Source organism: Falco naumanni, chromosome 16, assembly GCF_017639655.2.
Source record: "Falco naumanni isolate bFalNau1 chromosome 16, bFalNau1.pat, whole genome shotgun sequence".
Lineage (NCBI taxonomy): Eukaryota > Metazoa > Chordata > Aves > Falconiformes > Falconidae > Falco > Falco naumanni.
In genome coordinates this window covers 7,767,853-7,786,334 of record NC_054069.1, presented here as the reverse complement: position 1 = coordinate 7,786,334, position 18,482 = coordinate 7,767,853, and the positions used below count along the sequence as shown (strand labels likewise).

Here is an 18,482-nt window from a genome sequence, read left to right as displayed (position 1 = left end):
TGCATTTAGTTAGCTACAAAAAGCCCTGGCACGGCCCCAGTTGCCTTCTCCCTGTGTCTGCCTGCTTTGGGAGGGATGGCAGTTGTCCCTGTGAGTTTGCCGCAGCATTACCTCAGAGAGTTTGTAGAAATCCCTCCCACCCCGTAGCAGATCCCACTCCGCACGTGGCACGCATTACCGCAGTTGGCAGGGTCCTCATCGGAGCCATCCTGGCAATCGGCGTCCCCATCGCAGGCCCAGCGCTGTGGGATGCAGTGGCCGTTCTGGCACTGGAAGCTGGAGGCCTCGCAGGTGTGATATACTGCTGAAACCAGAGCCAGGGGGACCGCCTGAGCGTGGGGTGACCCCACATCCCTGCGTGCGTTGAGTTGGGCCCCGCCACGCACACCCTGCTCCCTCTGCCTGCACAGGGACACCGCGCTGCAGCAGGTCCCAGACTGAGCACAGCTGACCACCCCGTGGGCAAGAGATTGCTGGGAGTCCGGACTCTCCCTGGGTCATGCCATGGCTTCTTCCCCTCCATGCTGTGCTTGCTCACAAGCCTGCTGTGCCTAAGGGATGGCTTTCAGAGGCTAGCGAGCCCTCTCAGAGCTCTCCCAAAGTTAGGAGCCTCTTTCCCTTTGATCTGGGTCGTTGGGGTGTGTGCACAAAGGTGACAGTGGTGGCACCTTGCCAGAGATGGCAAGAAATGTCGCAGTGAGCAAGCAAGCCTTGGCAGAGCAGCAGGGTCCCCCGCGCAGGGCAGGACAGACTCAGAGACAGACTTTAATTAAGGCAGGCAAGGCTCTTCTGTGTTGCCAAAGCAAACTAGAAATAGAATTCTCCTCGGGTTTCCAAGGGAGTAGGGCCCTGGCTCTCCTTAGGCTCCTGTCACGGAAGTATCTGCCTTTGGGGTATCTTGGTTGAAGCCTAGTCTGTGTTGTCACTTTAGAGACAAATACTACTCTTCAAGCAGGAGAGCACTCATTATTATTGAGAAGAAAAGCAATGCTCAACTTAATTAAATTGGATGCTACTGAATTTTAGGTTAGCGAGTGACATGCACTTGCAGGTATTTCAAAGTACTACAATCTTGTGGCAGTAATATTCTATTAGGTATTCAGCATGAAATGTAATTATTTTAGATAAGAGCAGTAAGTGCAGTCGGTGAAGTCAGATGAAATGTTTCTCAAATAATTGCGATCCTCTTAGATAATTTCAACTTTAGGATTTACAAACCCAATACGCTTTTTGAAGTAGGTTCCCTTCCTGTAGTAATTCTCTCTGGAGAAACTCGTGTGAGAGATAAGTGATACAAATATAAATTAAACCTTCTTATATAGCCACGTACTTGGAATACTAACGACCAGGATCCCCAGTGCCACGCTGTACAGCACGTACGCTCAAGGCACGGCAAGTGCCACAGGGGGGGAGTACGACAGGAGCTCAGAGGCCTGTAAGGGATCTCCTAGATCCTCGTGCCAGAGCCCCAGGACAGCACTCGGCACCGCTGTCTGCCCCAGCAGCTCCAGGGGCTGCAGCCACAGCAAAGCCGCTGTCGGCATCCCCCGGGGCTCTCCTGCTCCCCACAGGGCTCCCCTGGCCCCATCAGCCCATCTGCTCCGACAGGCTGATCTCAGCCACACGGCGTGGAAACCACTGCTTTTATCCTGAAATATCCCCTGTATTGCTTCACAAGTATGGTCTTGTGTCTTTCACTGACGAACTGAAGCACTGCCTGCTCTCAGAACTCTCTTCTCATGCAAATACTTAAGGTTTTGGCCTGGTTGGTTTTGGGGTGTTTTTTTTAATGGAAAAGACCGATACATTGTTATCTGCTGGTTTTTCTAATGAAAAAGAAGGCTCTGCCTGGGTGTTAACCTCAGAAGACTGCTAAGGAACATCAGTTTTACACTGTGGTGCTGATTATGGTTGAGCGTTGTGACTTTCAGCTGCAAATACAGAATGAGGCTCACAGGTGCAGGTCGCGCTGCACAGGAATCCTGAACCAGGAACAATACTATTTCTGGCAACCAGGTTGCACCAGTATGAGTTGTAAGCAAACCCAAGAGTGGATCTTTCACATGTAACGCTGTCGTTAGATTCTCACACTCATGGAGCAAAGTGAGGCTACTAGAAGAGAAGTCGCTTCCCAAATTAAATCTGCCTCGCCATTAGATCAATTAATTGCGGAGAAGCTGTAAAGAACATGTCCATTTTCTGCAACTTATTGAATGGCAAGAAAATGGCCAAAGTTCAAGCTGTGAAACGCCATCAGTGCATGCTGGCCTGTTTGCTGCCTCCATGCAACAAAGGAGCCCTTTCTGTGCAGAAACATCCTCCGGCTGCCCAGCAGCCACAGACCTGCTACCCCATTCAATGCAGCTTCAAAGGCACGGCCGCCGCCGGCTGGCACGCAAAAGGTGGACGGCCCCGTGGCCACCACAGCCAGGCACGCCTGTTGGTGCAATCTTGCAAGTAAAAAGCAAAGCTGGATCATTGTGCGAGCATCACAAAGCTGTCAGCAAATTCAGAGCAGGTCCTACGGCCTGTTGAAGGCACTGGAGGAAAGAAGCCCTTTGCTTTTGGAGCATTACATCACCCCGAGCCGAGCTGCAGCCTGCCTGGCTGCCCTGCTGGGCGGCTCAGATAACAAGCAGGGAAACTGAGGCACAAGATGTTGGCCAATGCATACAGCACTTCAGGCTCTAAGTAATGAGTATTTGCAACAGATGGTTATTGATCACATCAAAGTGCTTACCAGTGCAGTTCGCTTCATCAGACCAGTCCCTGCAATCGTTATCACCATCACACTTCCAGGAGAGACGAATGCACATCCCTGAGCTGCAGCTGAATTCATCGTTTCTACACTGGTGAGCCTCTGCAAACAAGCACACACATTTCAGATGTTGTTGGAGCCAGAGGACAGCCAAAGGAAAGCTTCACGGGGGCTATTGAGGCTGCTGTCTCAGAGGTGACAGACTAGACAGTCCTGCAAAGGGGACTCATCTTGAGAGCATGTTTTCCTGCCTTGTCCCTAGCCCTGAATGACCAAGACCTACCGCCCTGCTGTTCACTGGCCTCTTCAGTTCAGCACCCCGCCTCTCCAAATGGCTAAGCTGGAGGTGGATGGCCACAAATATAGCACCACTGAGCAACCCGTGCCTTCCCATGCACTTGCTGGGCAGCTGCCCAAGGCCAGCTTGTAATCTCTACCAAACCTCTCCTGGCTCTGGGCCACAGGAGCACCCAAGGAGCAGAGCCGGAGAGCTGGATGATAACGGCTCAGAAGTCTCCCTGCCAGACCACAGCAAGAGGGAGAACCAGCACACAGCCTCGCTCTCTGCTCCCGTCCCTCATTTCCCAGCACCCAGTAAATGATGGGAGGCAGCTGCTGGCCAGAATAAATGGGGGATCAGGCAAAGCACTGCCTTACTTTACAGTGTCTACGAGCAGTAGCCTGCCCCAAAACACTGCTGGGCTTTCCACCTTTGCATAGGGACAGGGAAGGAGGTTTGAGCGAGGGCACTCACCACAGTGACTTTCATCGCTGTTATCCCCACAGTCGTCCTCCAGGTCACATTTGTAGGACAGCGGGATGCAGGTCCCTGAGCCCTGGCAGCGGAACTGCATCTCAGCATCACACATGGTGGTGGCTAACGCAGCAGGGAGGGAGAGGAGAAGGAGAAGGAGGCTAAGGCAGTGGTTGGGAGATGGTTCCTGCTGCCCAAGTAATCGGTGTAGGGAGAGGGACAGCATCCTTCAGGCTTTGCTCAATGCAGCCTGAGTAGCTGTTACTGTATTTTGCTGTCATTATGAGGCACTCTCCATAAAGCAGAGCAGAGCAGGGTTAGCTGTCTGTCTGGGGGTCAGGACTGAAGCTCCTGCCACTGTCATGTCCACTTGCAAGCCAGAGGCAGCACTTCCCAGCCAGCGAGCAAGAAAGCCAAGGCTGTGGAGGTGGCTGCTCCCCACAAAGGGGCCCTGAAACCATGGGTGGTGGGATGAGACAGGGTAGCCAAAGGAGGGGAAAGACTGGGCCCGAGTGTTCCTGTCCAAGGCAGCATCCCTGTGCCAGACTGGTGAGCCTCCCAGCAAACCCATGCAGAGGAACGGGTACCCCCAGAGGCTTTCCCTCACCTGGAGCCAGACAATGAACTCAGACTTGGACTCTGCTGACTAGTACCTCAATGTTAGCAGGAAAATAAGCTCCTTATCGGTACAAAATGGGCATAAACAGCATCTGTCCACAAACACCTGGTCCTCCACTGATTCCTAACTTTAAACCCGGCCCTTTTTCCACAGTGCAGTAATCCAAATGCTTCAGGCTCTGCAAAGCTGTGGAACATCTCCCCCTCCTGCATCAGTGGTCCCTAATTTTACTTGAAAAGGTGACCTCCATCTTTAATGTGTGAACTCAATTTATTAGCTCAACAAGACAGCCACATCTGCATGATGCAGACAGAAAGTCACTTTCTATCCACACTCTTTTCCTTGGTATCGGCTGTGCCCTCAATTGGCCTCAGAAGACAATTACTGCAAGAGACAAACACACGCCCTCACATGACAGCTGGCATCAATCTCACCAAATTTTAGACATTTACACCTGAGCTGGTCAAGGGGGAAATACCGGCCCTTGCAGGACAACTCATCCAACCAGCTTCCGATGTCTGCCAGAGGAGATGAGATACACCCCCAGAGCACCTCTTGTTCTCCATGACCATGAACAGAGCGTAGACCATCGGCTCAGGTGCAATGCTGACAGAGCACACATCTACATTTGAACAAGCAAACGCCACCACAGGACACTTACGGCAGTTCTTCTCATCACTCATGTCCCCACAGTCATTATCATTGTCACACTGCCAAATGCTGTTTATGCAGTTCCCATTGAAGCATCTGTACTGGTTTGGCAGACACGTGTTTTCTGGTGCAAAAGGGAAAACAAAAACAAGGTGGCATTAGGCATGACGCTGCGCTTTCAGAAGATAGGACATACTCCTCCTCGTCCAAAGGGCAGCAGAAAGGTTGTGCTGACCTCTTGCAACAGCAGAATCTGCCTCTCGATGTAAAGCAGCAGCAAGAACTAAGCAGGGTTTTACCTTCCTTTATGCAGGTGTTGTTCTTCATGATATAGCCATGAGGACAGTCACACTTCACCTCCCCTGTGGGCAGCAAGGTGCTGGACACCCCCTCGGGGCACTTGCAGCTCCTGCCATTGTTCGACTTGGGCAGGCAAAGCAGGCTGCAGGGCTTGGCAATGCAGGCATTCTCCCCTGGAGCAAGAGCAGGGAGGAAGAGGACATTGTCAGGACAGAGGGCTGGAGATGCCCGGTTTCACCTTCCATCCCAGGCTTTGGGTTCAGACCCCGATTAGGAGCCAGCTCTGCGGTACTGAGTGCTGAGGCTGGCCTTAGAAATGTACAGAGCCATCTGCTGCAAGGGAGATCGAGGGCCTTAAGGGTCCTCCCAGTCTGTTGCAGGCTGCTGACTGGCAAAGCCCTTTGGCAGCCTTTTACCTGTTTGAAAATGAATCCAGTCCCTTCAGAGCATTCACACACAGGGGCTGCTTCTCCCTTATCGCAGCCCAGATGGATGACGAAGTGAAGGGCAAAGCTGGTGCAGCTCTGAGACCCTGTATTTTTTTTGGCCCCTACGGCCCTCTACAGGGGAAGGCCATGCTCCGTGACCTAAGCTCTAAGGTGCCACCACAGCTGACTGCCCTACGGTCTGTCTCCCTGATGGGGAGCATCTCTCCTGGCAGCTGAAAAGGCAGGTGCACTGCTCACGGAACACATTCCTTACAACGGTGCCTGAGATTCAGACTCTGCAGGAATAGGGATATATTCAGGCTCACAAAGTGTGAGCTGGGATGGCCCAGTGGCCTGGCAACCTACAGAAACGGGGGATGAACGCACTTCTAAATCGCAGGAAAGAATCACCTGCACTCACCTGTTGTCTTCCCTCTGTAAAAGATTTTCATATCCATGATCCCATTTAGCCGGCTGACTAAGATCTCCATTTTTGAGCCGCTGGTTTTGGATGCTCTGAAAATACTCAGCTGTGACCAGTCATTCCAGTAGATTTCATTCTGAAACAGAGGCTTTGCTCTTAGCGTGAGGAGCAGTGCTGCCAGGGCCGTGCCCATCAGCGGTTACTGCACTAAGCCGCAGCAACTGCCTGGATGCGCAGAGCAATCAAGAGTGCAAAGTCTCCCCAGCCCAAAGGGCAGAAGAAGGGGAAGACCTGAGCTGGGATTTGAGCAGGAATGGAAGCAGCAGTCACACGTGCTGAGTGGCAAACAATCTGGGGAACATCGCGCAGTGCAGCTGCGTGGGAAAGCTGCACATCTCTTGGATGTTGGTCCCAGTTTCAACTGCACCTGCCCCCTTGTTTCAGGGTTTGTGGGGACATGCCAGGAGCAAGAAAGAGAGCAAGCATCACACCCACTCCTACCCTCCAAACCCAGTGCGCTCAACGCTCCTTCGCCACCCACCTCGTAGACAGACTAACCTCCGAGTGTGCACACTACGGAAACACATACCGATGGGAAACAAGCGGTTGCAAACATACCTTAAATACAGCAATAGCGTAAGGGTGAGGGAGGCTGTCCAGGATCACAGATCTCTGCAGCCCATTGAAATTGACCCTCTCAATCCTGTCCATATAGGCTTCAGTCCAGTAGATCCAGTGCTCATCCACAGAAATGCCATTTGGCCACCGCACACCCTCTGACACGATGCACCCAGCCGATGACCCATCCATGTCGCTTCTGTAAATGCCAGCTCTGGAGTCTCCCCAGTCTGTCCAGAACATCAATCTGACCACAGGCAGAGAGGTTACTCAAAATCATAACAAAACAGCTCATCAAAAGGAAACAAGTTATGAAGCAGAGGTTTGAGTACTTCACATTCCATGTCTCTTGCAAGAAATGCCTTTGGAAAGGCAGCTCTTTGCAATTCTAATGAATGCCAGCGGCAGACCTACAAGCAGCACAGAGGCTTATTTAGCTGCAGGTTCTGTGGTGCGAGTGCAGCTGTAGGTTACCTTGTGCTGAACTGCTTTGCTTTAGCACACACACCTCAGGTCTGTCAGCACTACACTTGCAGCGCAGCAGCCCCGGCAAAACCATACTCAGGAGATGTAACTTGCGTTTGGCTCCTGAATTTGAGCACAGCTCGGTTTCTCAAGCATCACTGCAGCTTTCCCCACTGACCGGCCAGTTTTACTGGCAGGAAAAGTTATTTACTAGTAGATAAGTATGGGTAGGAAAAGAGCAGTTAAACTGAAAGAAAAACCAAGTCTGTGATAGTTGCGAGGCAGCTGGTGCCTCGGTCGGGCACATGATGGCAAGAGTGTGGCGCAGGACTGAGCCATGCCTCGCTGCACTGCCCGCTGCGGCTCCCACCCCCCTGTCGCACCCTTTGGGGCTGAGCCTCGCCAAGCTTTCTGAGCAGCACCCTCCCTTGCGTTTGTGTCTTACAAGTGTAGTGTTGAAGGAGGGGCTGTAACAGCATGGCACCCCCGGGCAATGCCAGGGTACCTGACTACTTGTGATGCTTGATTTCTTACCCATCTTGGGGAACTAGAGCAAGGGCTCTGGGTCGTTCAAGTATCGAGGAATTGAGGACAGTAAGTCGCAGGTCTCCGTCTGGATTGGCAACCTAAAGTCGTAACCAAAAAGAGGAGCTGTGCATTTACTGTGGGCAACTGCACTGGTTAAAGTTGGGTAAAATCTGTGGCCGGTAATTACTGCTCCCTCATAGAACAGCTTCCATGGGCAGAGGGAGCGGTTACAGTGAGGCAGGTGATAAAAGAGGATGGACTGGTGTAGGTATTGACATTTCTGTGTGACTGAGCGAGCAGCCGGCTGCTGCAGTGCTCTGTCTGTACCCTGTGCTGGCTGCATGTGCTGCACGAGGACGTTGCTTTCCACCACCACCCCCCCCGATTTCTGCTGCGCAATTCAGTCTCACAGACCGACCCCGGTTTAAGTACACAGGGCTGCATGGTACCGTATCCTGTTTGCACTTAGATCCAATAAAGTGGCACGTGGGACAAGGGTCAGTGTGCAGTAATGCCCCCCCCCGCCGTGAGACTTCAGGGCAGCACCCAGCTCAGGGCCCAGCCTCAAGGATGCACCAACACAATCACCTCTTTTTAGCATGGGTCGGCGTAGCTGTACCTCAATTTTGGGAATCCCGGCATTGACCCAGTACAGCAACCGACTGAGTGGTTCAAAGGCCAAAGCTTCCACTGTCTCCAGCCCAGTACTTATGATTATTTCTTGCCCAGAGCTCCCGTTGAGACAAAGACGCTGCGGGGGGAAAAAAATCAGAATAAAAGATGAGGAATTTCCACAGGCTCAAGGAGAGCACAGTCAGGTGTGCGAGGCAAGCCGTAGCTCGGAGGGAAGGAGCACCCAAGACAAACATTTGGTTTTCAGGGTGTATGTATGTGCACCACCTGCCCGCGGTGCACGGAGGCGATGACACGGGCAGCCGGGGCTGCAGCAGCATCTCCACTCCCTGGCTCACCTGTATAATGTCCAGAGTGACATCAGCCCAGTACAAGCAGTTGTGGTCATAGTCGAAGTCCAGGGCGACCGCCCCTCGCAGCCCAGCCAGGGGCAGCTCCTCACTGACGCCAGAGGCGAGGTCATAGCGGTGGATGGAGTAGCGGGTGGCGTAGAGAATGAACTCATTCTCCTCTGCAAGAACAGGGAGAGCCTTATTTAGACACTTCTGGCCAGTTTAGGCTACTCAAGGGACAAAAAGAAAATACCGGGTATTTTTTCTTACCCCTGACTGCACGTTTTAGCACCTCAGCATAAGGGAGGCAAAGGCCCTTTGTCTCGGCGGGATTAGGTTAATGAGAACACGCTAATAGCTTTATGTGGGTCCTGAGCGCACTCGTGCCCAGGAACACAGTGGGGGCTGAAGGAGGGGGCAAGGATGGCAAAATCTGTCGTGACCCTTTCCCGGATTAGCATGCCACCAATTAGAAATAAAATACTGATCTCCTGTTCCTCAAAAATCTCATCAAATAGGTGGGAATGATGTAAATCTGCGAGTCCTAGGGGACGCTGGCACTGCAGTGAATATCCCAGAGTGGGTTTTGTTTCTGAATTGTGTCAAATCCAGCGTGATGGGATCCTGGTCCAGGACAAAGTCTCCTGGGCATTAGCACACTGCTGGTGAAGTCCAATAATGCTATTAATGAGTAAGTGTAATGTCAGTAAGTAACTCTGGCTGTGCATCCCTAACGAGATTATGCAGAGATACGAAACAGATACTGTACATGAAAGCGTTACCATGGTGCAAGCCAACACATATCTGAAGACGATCAGCAAACACTCTGGGAACACGGCACTTCAAAGCCCAGCCCGGCGGGGACTGCAGGTTTATTTTTCAGGCAGGCAGGGTCCTTCTCGGCATGACTAACACAATTCTCCAAATAGCTCAAGAGGGTTCAGAGGGGTGAATAACGTCTCGGGCTCTGAACGACGAGGAAAACTAAGCACAGCATTGGCACGAATCCCAGCAGAGGGAACGCTTCCCCAGGGACCTGATGAGCCCTTTTGCACCTGGAATATCTTTTGCACCCTAAAAAATCTTAGGATAGTGCAGAGAAATCTCACGCTGGCTGGTCTGGCTGCTCTGTGGCCCCGTGGCTCTGCTCAGCCACAGCCCAGGGCTGCCCTGCCTGCAGCACCGGCGCAGCCACCCTGTCCCTTGCATGAGCCACGTCCCTGTCTCAGGCTCGCTCCTGAGCTGCTGTGCAGCAGCATGCTAATCACGCAGCTCATGACGGCAAATTAAATTAAATCTGTAATAAGCAGAATGCAAATAACTTTGGCAGTACAGGGGAACAAGACCGTTCCAATGCCTCATACATTTGAGAGGAGAAAATAAGGACAGAGGCGAAGCTGGCGGGTACGGGTGTGAGAACTAAAGGGCAGCCTCTGCCCTGGTCCTGCCCCAGACAGCCATCGTTCAGCTGCATACAGTGGCCTGTCTCAGGGTGGTACCTTCCCAAGGGTTTCTGCAGGATGAGGGTATCTTTGAGCTAACTCCTGTCTTTCTGCTTGGGTTCAAGCCAGCTGCAGCAAGGATGTGACTGGGATAAGAGGGCTCCTGCCCACAGCCTGCTCTGAGGGCTTCAGCCTCCTGTGCCTTCAGCAGCAGAGCAGGCTGAAGCTGCTCCTGCGCAGGTCGCTCAGAGGCTCTCTGGTCCCTGGACAGGACAGGAGAGGATTGATTTGTAACCCACTGAGGCACTTCAGCTCTTCTGTCATAGGTTTTGTCTGAGAGCCCTCTGGGAATTTGTGCATGGTTCCTTAGACATCAGCCAAAGGCTTTATGAATGAAGCCCTTGTGCCCAAAGCAGTCCTGTACATACTCACCAGCTAGAGGGCACGGTACCAGCTCCCCTTCGAGACGTGACTCGATGTCTCCACCTGTACAAGTGTCCCCAGAGATCTTTCGGTAGCTGCAACATAGACAGGCAGGCAGTTTATTTCATGGAAACTGTTAACATGCCATCATGCTCAGCCAGAATAAGCAGCAGTGCCTAGTTACAATGGATGTCCAAACATGCAATTTGTTTACTGCCACTCAAGGAGTGTTTGTGAGGGGGTTTTGTGGTTGTTTGGGGTTTTTTTAATCACCAATAGGATAAATCCCAGCATGTGGAAAACCAGGTTCCCCTCCCAAGTACAACACGTACCCTCGAGTCTTCTTGTAAGTTGAGCCAACAGGACAAGGGACCGGCGGGTCGTACGGTTTCCCAGCAAATTCAGGGTCAGGAACGCAAACTTCTAACGATAAGTCGTCACTCAGTTTAAAGCCAAAATCACTGCAAGAAGAAAGATGTAATGAGGGACGGGGAAGAAGGAAAAAAGACAGCCATGCTATATACTACTACTCTGTTCTATTTTTGCATAGAAGTTTTAAGAACCCAAAGAATGTCAGAAGACCATTCATTATCAGTATTTAGCTGCATAATAATATCTTACAGCCAGGCAGCTTCTGTCTCCAGGACGTTTCAAGAACATTTTCCAAATAAGCTTGCCAGTGGCCAAGCAGACTAGGGTAGGTAAGGCAGCAGCGCACAGCTGAGCCAGTGCGCCTTGAAAATCTGGCTGCAAGCCCCAGCTCTCCAGCTAACTGGGTTAGGTCACTGGTGTGTCTCTTGGCTCTTCCTGCTGGTAAAATAGGAGTTACAATGTGTCTGCTCTTTGGAAAACACTGTGGAAGAGGCTATGTCAAACTGATTTTGTAGGGAGCCCAGGGCTGCGATTCTGAGGCAAGAATCAAATCCCACCAGCACTATCCTCAGCCTGTTCACAACGAGCCAGACCCAAGTCTCTGCATCAGAGAGGCAGGTCTGGGACGCCTGTCCTTAACTGTGTGTACCGGGCACTTGAGCAGACTGGCCATGAGCTCTGCTGAAAGTCCAGTCCCTGAAAAGTCGTTCACTTTCTAACCCCAAATCTTTGCATCAGATTGCCAGAGCGCGTTTCCTAATCCTGAGAGTTGTGCGGTGTCAGTAATGTGCAGATTGCAGATGAAATGATACAGCAGGGCCAGCTGCATCCCTGTGGCCAAAGGGTCACTAAGCTTTTCAGTAGAGGATCTCTGTATGTGATGGGAAAGTGTCCGCCATCATTTGAAAGAAGGTGATGGATTAACAATACTTCCCTCTTCTATGGAACCTTTCAGAGGCTCCCGAAAGGCTCTAAAGACATTAATTAAGTCTCATGCCCTGTTATTAATGAAAGGATGTTTTCAGTCTATTTAGTTTCCTCTCTGCTATAAAATCAAGCAGCGATACACAGAGCTAAGTAAATTGGATGTTTGTTCACTCTGAGCGATTGGTCACAGATATTTATCTCAGACTTACAGTCCAGACTAAGAGAATTTAATTGGTATTTACCATTCAAAGTCTTCCCTTGTACACGAGCAGTTGGAGACCATGACAGGCCTGTCAAAGTCTTCACCATTGAAACAGGTCGCATGAGGAGTCCTCCTTTTGAAAACAGTTTTATGCCCCAGTAAGCATTCATTGCCTCGCTCGTCGGAGGGTGACCACAGTTTGTAGTCATTCTCTGTGCAAGGGACCCCTAAGAGAAGCAACAGGTTGGGGTAAAGAAAGGCACGGTCCTTGTGGCACCCCAGACCAAGGGTTTGGAAGCAAGAGCGGCAGGTTCCCCTCGGTCACCGCTGTCGACGCGTGCCCAGCAGGGATGTGCAAAACACGGTACCGTGTCCTGCACCAGCACCACACTGTGCTCCAGGGACTGTGGGGACGGAGAGAGCCTTGCTCTCAGAGGAGGTGCGAAAGGCCTCCCAGGGGAAGCTGCGGGCTGAGAGCAGCCAGCCCAGCCTCTGAGGAGGCCGCACGAACCTCGGCTTCTTCCTTGTTGTGGCATCAAGGCCCAGGATACCTGCAGCAAGTGCAGGGCGCACGGGCACCCAGCCGTCCACCACGCGGACACCCACTGCTGCTTCCTTCCCGTCACCCTCCTGGGCATGAAACGAGCAGTTTTCCCCCCCACTACACGGCTCTAGCCCCGGCCCAAAAGAAAAGGCAAAGCAGAAAGCACGTCAGCTCAGAGCATGCAGCAGCACTTGGTGACGGGCGGCAACAAGCAGCTCGGTCGTGGTGACAGTGAATTTGCGATGCCTCATTTAAATGAAGTTGTTCTGGTTACCAAACATTTCTAACAAAATGTCAAGGGAATCAGTTATAAATTTTAGTCAAGCAAATTCCTCTGCTGGGTTTAACTGCTCTTTGATTAAAATGCTGCCTTGCAATCAAAGTTGAAACGGGTTATAAAACATTCATAGGCACAAGCCTTCAGAAGGATTTTTTTTTTTCCCCTTTTCAACAAATTCCTCAGTGAGGAGGAAAGGGATACGGGGAGAGTGCAGGGGGCCCTAGAGCCTTTGGCAGCGGGACAGGGCACCCTGTACCACAGCCCCCGCAGGAGATGCCCTCTCTCCCACAGCCCCTGCGGGACAGCTGGGACAGCGGGGTCAGCTGGCTGCCTATGGGACTTGAGGGCATCTCTCTGGGGTCTTTTCCGGAAAACAGGATAGAGGGCAACAGCAACAAAGGTATTTCTACACCCAGTTTGTATTTAGGCACCCAGCTTGCGGTGCCTGTCAGAGGGAATCTCAGAGCCTTAGATGACTAAATAGTTTGGTTCACAGCCTGAGGGCTCTAGGTCACTTTGGGCTTCTGAAAACCTCCCTCCTCACTCTCAGTCCCCCCAAGAGGGTAAGTGAAGATCTCCCTTGCACCCACAGGGGTGCTAGGGGCAGGCTGCACAGCGTGGGGACTGTCTGTTACAGCGTGCACAACCCGCAAAGCTGTCCCACCTGCACAACCAGCGTCAGCGATGGCTCTGTCACCTGTCCCCTTACCCAGCACGTCTGTGGTGTTGATCTGCAGTATCAGCCAGCTGTGGCCATTCTCTTTGTATGAGCCGAAGATGGTGAATATGGTGCTTTTCTCGCCAGGCTCGGTAAGCAGGCCGTACACAAACACCGGTTTCTCTGAGAAAGTGAATATTTTCCAGGTTTCTCCTTCATTTGTGCTGTACCTGGAGAAGGAAGATTGGGAGAGCTGCCAGGGGCAGGTCCTGCCCACCACAGGGCGCTCTCCTGGCCCCAGCCCAAGCACCAGAGGCGATCCCCCTGCCCTGCCACTCACTTGAGCTGGTCGGTCTCAGTGCCTTGCGCAATGGCCACAAGAATGCCACCATGGTCACCCCAAGTGTAATAGTGGGGCCCAGACAGCGCCTGGAAGAGAAACAGTGCCGAGATGCATCAGAGCCGTGCTGAAAGGGAAAAGCTTGGCTGGAATATGTGCTTTGTCAGAAATGCTGTTTGACCCAAGCTAATGTTTTGGTTTGCCTGGGCCAAGCCAAGGATCTGGAGGCACCAGAGATTCAAGTGTTTATGGGCCAGCAGCTGTAGACCAGCACAGCCAGCCCAATTTCCCTAAATGTATAGCTGTGTTTAAGAGCAGCACCGTGCTCTGGACTCTGCTCCTCCCACGCCACGTGCAGGGAAAGAATCAATGGAAAAAGTTCCGTTACATGAAACTAGAGGCCATTGCTCCCCCTCTCAGCCTCCAGCTCTTTGTCATGTCTGCAAGGCTTTTTCAAGGCTCGGCAGGGACTCACCGCCTTCCTGGGACTGCAGGTAAGTATTAGTTCTTGTGCTGTAAGGTTTTTTGAATGCTTAAATTGAAGCAGGGCCACGGAGTGCAGAAACAAGCCCCCAAGACAGTTCATGCATCCATCCCACAGAAAGAAAGTTGTACTTCATCCTCACCTCCAGCTCTGCTCAGTGACCACCAACACAAAATCACCTTTGCTTTCCTATCTGGGGAGCCCGGCACAGCTCAAGATGAGAACTGGAAGCATGGATGTGCCTGACTGCTTGGGGGACATGCCTAACACACCCGGGGAGTTCTTACACAGGGCACTGAACGTATTGTTTCTTTCATTTCTGTGCTGTGAAATCATACCAGTGATCTGGAGAGCAACAAGCCTTCCAGCCTGCTGCTTGCCAAAGCTGAGGAAGGAGTTGTGTTACTGCTGCTCAGCTGGGGAATGACACTGCTGGGTCATTCTGCACCTCTGCTTGCGATACAAAGGGCCCAAACCAGTCAGGAGCTCAGCATTAACTGTGGGTCAAAGCTTCCTCGGCATGTTTTAATTGCACTCCAATGCAAACCTGCCTGCGAGCCAGGGGAGGTCGGCACCTGAAAGTCTCGGCTTTCAAATAGCTTCCCCGGCCATGAGCATCCCTGTCTTGCCACAAGGCTCCTGCAGGGAGAAACAGGTCTCCACAGCCGCTCCCCAGATGAATTTTGGAGGCACCAGCTCCCAGCCAGGGCTGGCCTCTGAACCATGGTCGGCTTTGGCAGCAGCCACACCTGTGGCATGCCCCCCCTGCTGCCACAGCTGCCCAGACCATAACCCAGACCACGCAGCATTTACGGGAGGAAAAGGAGGCCACTTAATTCACAGGAGTAAATAGCTTGCAGATGTTGAAATACCACATTACACTGGCTGCAGAATGCACAGGCAGACTACAAATACTGCCACAGACCAGAGCACCCACTTAGTAAACAGCATCAAACTCCCCATAAACCGAGGGCAGCATCCCATTTTTCTGGAAGGTGCCAGAGCCTCTCCAGACACTCTCACATACAAGGTCCCAGCTGTCAGTCCTGTATAAAAGGGGCCAGATGACCCATGCTGAGGGCAAGTCCTGCCAGCCCAAAAGAACAGAGGAGAGAGCTCCCCTGCATTTGAACCCACCACCTTCACCAAGAGGCCCAGGAGGTTCTCCTCCAATGTTAACCCACGCCTAGTCCTTCATCTAAAGACCTTTTTGTCTTGGTCTCAAGGGACATTCAGCACCTTCCAGCTACAGCTCTTGGACGTCAATGTGGAGGTCAGTTTTAGTGCCCAAGAGTTGCACGTCACTTATCTGTATTGCTGCCAACGTCCCTACCTGCTCCTCCATCACCTTGTCTGAGCTGGCACGGAAAAGGGTGGCCTTACCTCTCTCCACCTTGCTCCAGCACTGCTCGAGACATAGACATTGGTTTTCCTTGCCATGTTCTTGCCAACGGAGCCTAGGAGAACAGGAGAAATCATTCTTCCTGAGGAATGCAAAGCTATTGCTTAAAATGAAGCCAGAGATTCTAAACTATTTTTATCTGTGAGCAAAATGACAACAATTGGGCAGCCGATCTTCCACACTATGAACTAATCCCTTCAAAAGCAAGTATTTTAAAGACTAGCACAGGTTTTAAAAGCAGCTGGAGAAAGACCTATGGCTGTAAACACGATCAAACAAAACGTGTGTTTTCTTCAGTGAAAGAGTGAGACAAACAGGAGCTTCTGTATGTTCAAGAAACCCTTCACAGGGATAGTGGCAGGAAAGAGGATGAGAATAAAGCAGGCAAGGTTCCTCACACCACCATGCTGCAGTAAAACATACATGTTATAACTACTGTACGGGGACTGCAACAGAGAAAGGGAAAACCTGCAAAATGCACCACTGAAGTGCATTTTTGTAACCTGCACAGACAAGCCAGGCGCTGCCAAGTTCCTCATGACCTGACAACAACACGCCCAAGCCCCCGCACAGCTGCAGCAAGGAAAGCGGTACCAGTGGCGATGATCAGCCCCGGCGCTGACTCCTTGGAGAGAATGGGCATCCTGCGCAGCTGGAAATTAAGCAGCTGGCTCAGGCGCTGGGCCAGGTGGAGAGAGCAGCCCTGAGAAAACTGGAAAAGAAAAGCACAGTGGCATTAACCCTCTACCCTGTACTGACCCGTGCCCTCGTCCCACCTAGTCCAGCCCCCTCCGCTTGGAAAGACAAGGAGGGACTCCCTCACGGTGGGATTGCCATTTCAGCCTCTTTTGTGGGGGCCTTCTGCCATGCTCGCACCCCTGCCCCTCCCCAGCCCGTGCTACCTCACAGTCTATCTGCTCCCCGTACTGCGTCTGCGCCGGGGGCTGCAGCAGCTCCCAGGTGCCCCCCTTGTCAAAGGTGATGACGGAGTGCATGTTCTCCTCGCTGAAGGAGCCGTTGATCAGGGTGGCGATGTAGACACCCTGCACACCTTCGACACGGTGGAAGTCTGCAAAGGGCTCGTTGGCAAAATACCTGTAAGCAAAGGTGGGATCCATGAATCGCAGCCTCACTGGGTCTGGGGAGTGGGGAACTGTCAAGGCTGGGGGTCAGGGCAATGCTCTGATCAAATCAAAAGTAAGCAAAATCTACAAAGACCTCAGCTGATGTACTCATTTACCACAGCTGACTAAGCACATCCCACGCTACCTGACCAAGGTGTCACTTCCAGCTCCTCCCGGGCTGTAGTAGAGCACATTTTCTAAAGACAGGGAGAACTTCAGGCCTTCTGCCTCCGATATGTAGAGGTTGGTACGGTTGTTATCGTGGCTGACACACACAAACACTTGGTCCTCCGAGGCATCAGCAACATAATATTCCTTTGGGAGGTAAATGACAGGTGAGCTGGCTTTGCACGTGTGGGCATACAAGCGCGGTTTATGTACAGGCTGGTTTAGTGTTTCCCCTTAGCTAGCTGAAAGTTATTCTTCCCTCCATCCATTTGTATTTATTTTTTTCCACTTGGCAAGAAAGTATCTTCCCTTTGCTTTTTCTTTTGTGTTTCTCCTGCAGCAATCACCATCCTCCACCCTCCACGCTGCAGAACCCACTGGCAGAGCCGCCCAGAAGCAGCGCTGGGTGCCAAGCCCCGTCGGTGCCAGAGCTCTCTGTGCCTGGACCCCACCGAGGCCAGGGGCATCTCGCAGCCGGGAGCACACCCTGCTGCTCTGCCAAACGCTGAAGGTACTTCTTGTGCTCTCCTCCGTCCCCACCAGCCCAGGGACACCTCATCACATCAGGTTCACAGACCACAGAACCTTTGCAAACCCTGGCTGTGCCCCTGGGCTTCCTCTGCCTGCAGAGAAGAGGGGTGCTCCGGGCCATGCCGGTGGGGGCAGCGCGTGCCCAGTGACCGAACACCCCACACCACGGGAAGAGGGAAGGTGCCCAAAAGCAGAGCCAAAGCACCAAGACCAGCCCCCCCTCTGGCTGTCTGGGCTTTGCTGCCAGCCTCCATCACCAGTGCTGGAGGAAGTCAGCGACCGTCTCTTTCCAAACAGCCTCGCGCCCAGGACGGTGCTGGCCCTGCACAGTGCTCCCAGTATTTCTCCAGTGCCATGAACCACTAGAATCAAGTACCATCACATAAACCACAAGATCATCCTAACATGAGCTTTTGCTTAGCCAAACCCCTGTGAGCAGGGTCATATGAGGTCCCTTCCCAGCTCCAGCTCCTGCAGCATCTGGTGGAACGCAGAGAACTGCTGTTGACATCTGGGGGCCTCCTTGGCAAAGGAGGGAGAGAGGAGGTCTTCTCGGAAAGCACCACTTACCTTAATCGGATGCTTGGTTACAAACTGTGCCACACGCATCGGCTTGCGGTTGAAGGAAACCCAGAGCTGGACCGAAGGCGGCTGTGAGCTGCCTTGCAAATGCTGTGGCAGAGCAGAAGGATGTGTCAGAAGCAGCTCTCACCCTCGAAATCACCCTCGTCCCCAGCAGCAGCAGAAAGGCAGACTGGGGCACACGCACAAACCGCACGCCCAGGACTTCACCCTCCCTGCACATGGGCAGAGTGTGGCAGCTGCCCAGGACCGACACTGGGGAGCACTGCCCCCCGCTACTGGTTTGCATTGCCCCCCGCTACTGGTTTGCATTGCCACAGCCAGAGCTCAGCAAGTAGACAAACTGCCCTTTCTTGCCAGTCGGGTGGAGGTAAGGGGGTTGGTTTTAATTCCTCCCCTTTCTGCACAGCCGTCTGTTCTTTCCTCCCTATTTTTAACAATTTGCACAAGATGAAAGGCACCAAGGTGGAGCCAAAAAGGTAAAAAGCTGGGG

At 52.4% G+C, this 18,482-nt stretch overlaps 1 protein-coding gene across 4 annotated transcripts in view; it reads right to left on the bottom strand.

Annotated features, from left to right (window-relative positions):
* The window catches only part of SORL1 (sortilin related receptor 1), a 49,233-nt gene that overhangs the window by 15,517 nt on the left and 15,234 nt on the right, over positions 1-18,482 (bottom strand). For 2 of the 4 annotated variants that reach the window (XM_040616024.1, XM_040616023.1), the window contains exons 7-26: positions 17,978-18,079; positions 16,854-17,023; positions 16,487-16,679; positions 16,179-16,296; positions 15,566-15,639; positions 13,699-13,787; positions 13,410-13,588; positions 11,917-12,103; positions 10,708-10,836; positions 10,385-10,470; positions 8,517-8,689; positions 8,165-8,296; positions 7,552-7,643; positions 6,553-6,799; positions 5,932-6,070; positions 5,082-5,255; positions 4,793-4,906; positions 3,513-3,635; positions 2,741-2,860; positions 179-304 (exon numbers count right to left, since the gene is read on the bottom strand). In XM_040616024.1, coding sequence (XP_040471958.1) covers positions 179-304; positions 2,741-2,860; positions 3,513-3,635; positions 4,793-4,906; positions 5,082-5,255; positions 5,932-6,070; positions 6,553-6,799; positions 7,552-7,643; positions 8,165-8,296; positions 8,517-8,689; positions 10,385-10,470; positions 10,708-10,836; positions 11,917-12,103; positions 13,410-13,588; positions 13,699-13,787; positions 15,566-15,639; positions 16,179-16,296; positions 16,487-16,679; positions 16,854-17,023; positions 17,978-18,079 — 2,767 coding nt within the window. The remainder of the gene's footprint in view (positions 1-178; positions 305-2,740; positions 2,861-3,512; positions 3,636-4,792; positions 4,907-5,081; positions 5,256-5,931; positions 6,071-6,552; positions 6,800-7,551; positions 7,644-8,164; positions 8,297-8,516; positions 8,690-10,384; positions 10,471-10,707; positions 10,837-11,916; positions 12,104-13,409; positions 13,589-13,698; positions 13,788-15,565; positions 15,640-16,178; positions 16,297-16,486; positions 16,680-16,853; positions 17,024-17,977; positions 18,080-18,482) is intronic. The other 2 variants (XM_040616025.1, XM_040616026.1) reach the window with 2 other exon arrangements.